Source organism: Pistacia vera, unplaced genomic scaffold (genome assembly GCF_008641045.1).
Source record: "Pistacia vera cultivar Batoury unplaced genomic scaffold, PisVer_v2 Contig46, whole genome shotgun sequence".
NCBI lineage: Eukaryota > Viridiplantae > Streptophyta > Magnoliopsida > Sapindales > Anacardiaceae > Pistacia > Pistacia vera.
Genome location: NW_022196290.1, coordinates 215,645 through 222,015, shown reverse-complemented (window position 1 = coordinate 222,015; position 6,371 = coordinate 215,645). Strand labels below are relative to the sequence as shown.

General features: G+C 37.4%; 1 protein-coding gene across 1 annotated transcript; it reads right to left on the bottom strand.

The window, feature by feature from the left end:
* Positions 1-1,208: 1,208 nt before the first annotated feature.
* On the bottom strand, positions 1,209-2,632 carry LOC116145036 (L-type lectin-domain containing receptor kinase IV.1-like). Its single transcript, XM_031430488.1, has 3 exons — positions 2,445-2,632; positions 1,932-2,118; positions 1,209-1,679 (listed from the first exon to the last, which is right to left on the bottom strand). Exons 1-3 carry the CDS (start codon positions 2,630-2,632, stop codon positions 1,209-1,211), a joined length of 846 nt encoding a protein of 281 aa, XP_031286348.1.
* Positions 2,633-6,371: the final 3,739 nt, after the last annotated feature.

The following is a 6,371-nucleotide window of genomic DNA, read 5'->3' as shown; positions in this document are numbered from 1 at the left end:
GATGTTGGTGAGCGAGGGAAAATAACTACACTATCCACCATGTTTTTGATAATTTAGTAGATGATACTAATTTTGTATAAAGAATATATATACTTAATAAAAGAAAAATTTGGGCCCATCTATTTATGTTATCATACATGTATTTTATTATATTTATTTCTATGAGTAACCTAGTATAAAGGAGTTATTACATGATAGCTACATATTTACAGTTTTAGCATGAAATTTAGGTAGAGTATTGCAAGACAGAAATGGTTACTGAAAGTAAAACCTGGCGAATTGATGTACCACAGAGCTGTTCAATCCCCCGGCAGGTGCAATGAAAATGAAGGTTTGGATGTTGTGTATCCTTTATTTGCAAGTCATTATTAAAAGTCAGCCAACCTTACTTCTATAGGTTGGAACTTTCAAAGATGGTGGCTTTTGTATAAGTTGAAATCAACGCAAATACTTCTCCTATTTTTATTCCAATGAGACTGAAATTGTTAGGTGATATCAGAATCAAACATAAGGAAATTATGGATTACTTTGTGCTTCAAGTCTCATTTACATTAGTAGAATATCCCCAACAGTTTATTTATTTCGAATATGCAGAATATAATGAGTAGAGATCTCAGACAAAATTTAATCTTTTTGCATTAAATTATTAATTTAATCAAACTTCTTTTGCATAAAACTACTACAACACAAATATTTCTTGATTCTCAGTTATGGGGTCATAGTATTTTCATGGTTATATAAGAGCTACCTATTCTAACATTGATACGGAGCCATTTGCATTCCAGTGATAGCAAACTAGAGCATGAAAATGATGTCTATGAAACAGAAAACTAGATTATTTTATAGAATACTTCGTTGAGTTTAATTAGAACACAAGTAATGTTACCAGTTATCAAAATGCACAGAAGTTACATGAGCAGAAAATATCTCACTTAGTCATTGCATTTTTTTTTCTCCACTTCCCAGCCATGAATGGACCAAAGATCAAACCATTGCATAAGAAATTCTTGATTTAGTGACCTACTGCGAGGATTGAATCATTTGTTGACGTTGTGTAAGAAGAACTACTTCCCACCAGTGAATGAAATGACACAACATTGTTAGGAGGTTCATTACGTGTTGTGAATGACAATGCTACCAGGTGGTGTATTAGGTAACATCGCACCACCATCCAGATACAGTATCACCTGCTTCATGCTAGGCCTAGTTTATGGGTTAGAGTCTGAACAATAGATGCCTAGTTTCAAAACCAATTCCATTTGCTCCTCAATGTATATACCTTCCAATCTAGGGTCACTAGCATCAATAATAGCTCCTCTTTTCAAGAAATCTGTGACCCAATCAGCCAAATCTTTTTTACTAGGCTCCATAGCCATAGGCCTCCTTTCACAAGCAACCTCGAGCATAAAAGCTCCAAAAGCAAATACATCTGTGCTAGTAGTTGCTTTTCCAGTTTTAAAAAGCTCTAGAGCCAGATAACCTATGGTTCCTACCAGGTTGGTGGTTTGTGGGTCGCTGCCTTGATCATATAATCTAGCGAGGCCAAAATCTCCCAACTTCCCATTTAGATCGACATCTAAAAGAACATTAGCAGGCTTTATGTCTATACGCAAAACAATTTGTTCCCACTCTTCATGAAGGTAAAGAAGGCCATAAGCTACTCTGATAATCTGGAACCTCTGAAAGCAATTAAGGTTTGGCTTCAAATTTCCATATGAGATTTTGTTAAGGCTTCCATTAGGCATATAATCATAGACTAATAGTTCTCCCTTTCACCTACAATAGCCGAGGAGTCGTACGAAGTTCCTGTGCCTTAGTTTTCGCATGCTTACAATCTCAGCCACAAATTGCCTCATCCCTCCAACTGAATCATGAGTGACTCTCTTGACCGCAATTTACAAATTAGAAGAAAGAAGTACACCTCTGTAAACCTTTCCAAAATCTCCTTGTCCGATGAGCTCTTTGTCTTTGAAACCTTTGGTTGTTTTGTAAAGAATCTTATAGGAGATCCTATGAGGACCATATTCTTTTTCCCAGTCTTCATTTACTTCTTCATATTTCTTCTTCCTCACAATGTAAACGGCTACACCAATTGTTATTAGCACAACTACAGTAGCTCTAAGGGAAACAACAGTTGCACGATCTAGTACTTTATTGCTTCCATTTTTGGGTGGCGAAAGAGATGGAGGAAGCTTGGAAATATCAAGATTTTAAGCTTGCCCACTCCTGTTAAAGCTCCATCCCAGAGTATACTGGTCACTTACTCGTGTACTAGTTGATGCACAGAGACCAACATATATGGAGTCCAAGAGAATTTGAAAAAGATCAATGGGTGTTGACAAGAAGAGGTCTGTTCGGTTTTGGGATTCCCAAGGGAGCTAGTGTTACATTGAGGAACTTTTCAGCTCCATTGTAGTCAATCCAAATCTGAATTGGGTCTCTACCTGCTAGCTGCAGTAGATTCATTAGACTTCAAGCTGTTCATATCGACTCCCACATGATTTCCATTTATATCCTTAAATTCGGGGCTTTGTACAGTGTGAAGCTCAACTGCTAGGATATGATTTGTAGGCAGGCCATTGTTTGATAAATTGAACAGCCCCAAATATGGACCAGCAATAGCTTCCCTCATGTTCTTAGATGATGAGATGAAGAAAGACATGCCATTGCCACCAAAATTAAGCGTTTTTGAAACTATGCCAAATACAAAAGTTGTGGAAAATGAAAGAGATTGAGGGGATGATATGTTGAATTTGAATGGAAAAGGGTAGAAAGCATGGCATATTTGTAGCTCAGAAGTATTGGTTAGCTACAATAGATCTTTGGAGTGGATCTTTGCGATGCCATCCAAATCCAGTTTTGTTTCACTGAAACCATGATAGATGAATTGGTTTTCATCTTGAGCCAAGGCCAAAGAAAACAAGGATAAATTGAAAATTACCAAAAAATTAATTGATCTATGAGCTGCAGCCATTGAAATAACAAATCTGAAAATCCTAATAAATTAGTTTTCCTACCCTGAAGATACTTTTTCAGAGTTAAGGTTAATTATCATCTAGAAAGAGAGTAAGATAAATCAAGTCGATCCTATAAGTTATGGTCAACTAATTGTTGAAGATGGTGATAATTTGCAGGAAATGCAAAATTATTTAGTTAGGATTTTAAACAGCTTTTTGGCGCCAAGAACTCAAGTTTCTATTCAGGTGTAGTGGTTGAAGCTGTTGTGGTTAATACATCATTGTGATGTTTTTGTGATGTTTAGTTGAGATTAAGACATGTCTTGTTGTAAGTTTATTTTAAATTCAAACGTGTAAAACCTCATCCACTACATTAGGATGTTTAGGTAAGAACATTGGATTGTTTTGTATATATGCTATCCATGTTTTATGAATGAAAATAGAACACTCATTTTTACAATTGCAGCCGTCCTTTTCCATTGCAAAATTTCTCTCCTTTATCACTCTCTAGTTGTTTCATCTAAACCAACAATTGGTAGCAGAGCTGTAATTGGTCTTAAAGGCTTGATACATTCATCTCTTTCCATCCAACTCCTAAACATCTGTTACGATGAAACCTTTGTTAAACTCTAATATGCTTGATACAATGGCACAATACACAACTTATCTTACTCCTCCAATCTTCAATAGTGAGCAATACCATATGTGGGCTATCAAAATGAAAACCTTCTTGAGGGGACAAGGTTTATGGCAATATGTTGAAGAAAATAAGCAGCCACCTGTATTGGGCCCAAACCCCACGTTGAATTAGATCAGGCTTCATGAGCAGGAAGCTACTAAAGATCTTAGAGCTTTATCTCATATCCACACAGCTGTAATAGAATTTTTTTTTTACAAGAATCATGGCGTATGAGACAACCAAGGAAGCATGGGACAAGCTCAATGAAGATTTTAGTGGTAGTAATACAACCAAGAATATGCATGTATTAAACTTAATGAGGGAGTTTGAGATGTTAAAGATGCAAGAATCAGAATCAGTAAAGGAGTATGTAGATAGGTTGATGAATGTGGTGAATAAAATCAAGTTGTTGGGTGAGGAAATGATAGACAAGAGAATTATGGAGAAAGTTTTGGTGAGCCTACTCGAGAGGTTTGAGTCCAAGATTTTTTCACTTGAGGACTCTAAAGATCTATCTCAAGTCACACTCATTGAATTGGTACACGCTTTGCGAGCTCAAGAGCAAAAGAGATTACTGAGACAAGAGGATTCAAGTGAGGGTGCAATGGTGGCAGCCTTTAAAGGCAAACCTAGTCAAGGAGGAAGTAAAAGGTTTGCTAGAGATAAGAAAGGGAAGGAGAAAACAAGTAACTAGTGGAACAAATCAGGTGGAATGAAGGATTTTCCACTGCGTTCTCATTGTAAGAAGAAGGGCCACTCTGAAAAAAGGTGCTGGCATAGACCAAATCTCCAATGTAGAGCATGTAAACAATATGGTCACATTGAAAAAGTGTGCAAAAACAAGACAAACTAGCCACCACAGCAAGCCCAGATTGTTGAAGATCAAAAGCCAAATTCAGAATCTGAGCAATTGTTCATGCATCTTGCTATGCAACTCAAGGCTGATAGATAGTGGTTGTACCAACCACATGACGGCAAACTTGCAAGATTTTGTCAACCTAGATAGGGCATACCATTCCAAAGTTAAAGTTGGAAATGAAGAGTTCGTAGATGTCAAAGGGAGAGGAGATGTTGTTGTGCAGACAAGGTCAGGTATTAAATTCATCCCTAATGTCTTGTATGTGCCAGATATAAGTCACAATTTACTTAGTGTAGGACAAGTGTTAGAAAGGAATTATGTCCTGCATTTTCAAGACCAGCCCTACACGATTCTGGACTATGAAGGTAGTGAACTAATGAGGGTTAAAATGATGGGAAAAAGCTTCTCTATTAGGCTGAAAAAACTAGAACCTAAAGCCCATACTATTGAAGTAAATGAGTTTGAGTTATGGCATAAGAGATTTGGCCATTTCAATTATCACGTTCTTAGAGAAATTCAGACCAAAAATCTTGTCTATAACCTACCAAAAATCGAAAAAGCTAAGGCTGTATAGGCTACTTGTCAACTAGACAAGATGAATAGATAACCATTTCCTGTGAACAAAGCTTGGAGAGCTGCTAAGAAGCTCCAACTTATCCACACAAATGTGTGTGGACCTATGAAGACACCTTCACTAAATAGGAGCAAGTATTTTGCCTTGTTCATTGATGATTGGTCCATGATGTGCTGGGTCTATTTTTTGAAACAAAGGAATGAAGTTGCAACTGTGTTCGGAAGATTCAAGCTCCAAGTTGAAACCAAACTGGTCTTAGTATCAAAATAGTAAGAAATGATAATGGGAGTAAGTACATTTTAGATGAGTTTGAATCAATTTGCAGGCAGGTTGGAATTATGCATCAATTTAGCAGTCCCTATACTCCACAGCAAAATGGAGTCAGTGAAAGAAAAAATAAGACTGTTATGGAGATGGCTAGGTGAATGGTTGCTGAGAAGAAGTCGCCCAAGTCCTTTTGGACAGAGGCAGTGAACATAGGGGTTTATTTGCTCAATAGACTTCCCACCAAGGCCTTAGTTAATCAAACTCCCTATAAGGCTTGGTATGGAGTGAAGCGTACGGTTGAAAATCTAAGAATCTTTGGAAGTATATGTTATGCACTCATCCCAGCAGTTAGGAGAAGCAAGTTGGATGACAAAGCCATGATAGGAATCTTCATTGGCTATAGTGAGCAGTCCAAGGCCTACAGAGTCTATGTTCCAGAAACTAAGAAAATTCACATCACTAGAGATGTGAAAGTAGATGAAAATGGTGTCTGGAACTGGGAGAAAAATGAGATTGAAGAAGACTCAAAGGGGCAGTTGACAGTGTTAGAGTAGATGCCCTAGAACCAATCAATTATTGTAGAATTGACTCTTTGTAATAATGTTCATTAATCAATAATAAAAGGCATTTTATTCTATATCGCGTAAATCATTATTATTGCAATATGTATTGATATATGTCCTTAGAATAGTAGAACTGTGACGAGGGTATCAAGTGTTTCAGATCTTGATAGTGAGAACTCTATGAGCACATATGGTAGCCATTCTAGAAACGTCCGTAGCCCCAGTATTTTTCTGAAGTAAGGGCACAGATAATACGGTAAGGCTATCATAGTGTTGAATGACCCTGTCGAAAGGCAGTGACTGATCTCACTTGTCAAGGTTGTTTGGTGACAACCTGGTGCAACACATGGGTGCTTGTTGTAGGCGGATATACCGCAGCAAGTTCACTGGACTGACCCACCAGAGGATTCCATATGGATGGTAACCCCAGTGTCTATGGAACAAATCCTCTAACGAATGGTGGTGCATGTGA

Coding starts and splice junctions, on each gene's coding strand:
- LOC116145036 (XM_031430488.1), bottom strand. CDS start 2,632: ATGAGGGAAGCTATTGCTGGTCCATATTTGGGGCTGTTCAATTTATCA. Junction 2,119..2,444: donor GAATCTACTGCAGCTAGCAG/GTAGAGACCCAA, acceptor TGTTTCCCTTAG/AGCTACTGTAGTTGTGCTAA. Junction 1,680..1,931: donor GACAAGGAGATTTTGGAAAG/GTTTACAGAGGT, acceptor AATTGCTTTCAG/AGGTTCCAGATTATCAGAGT.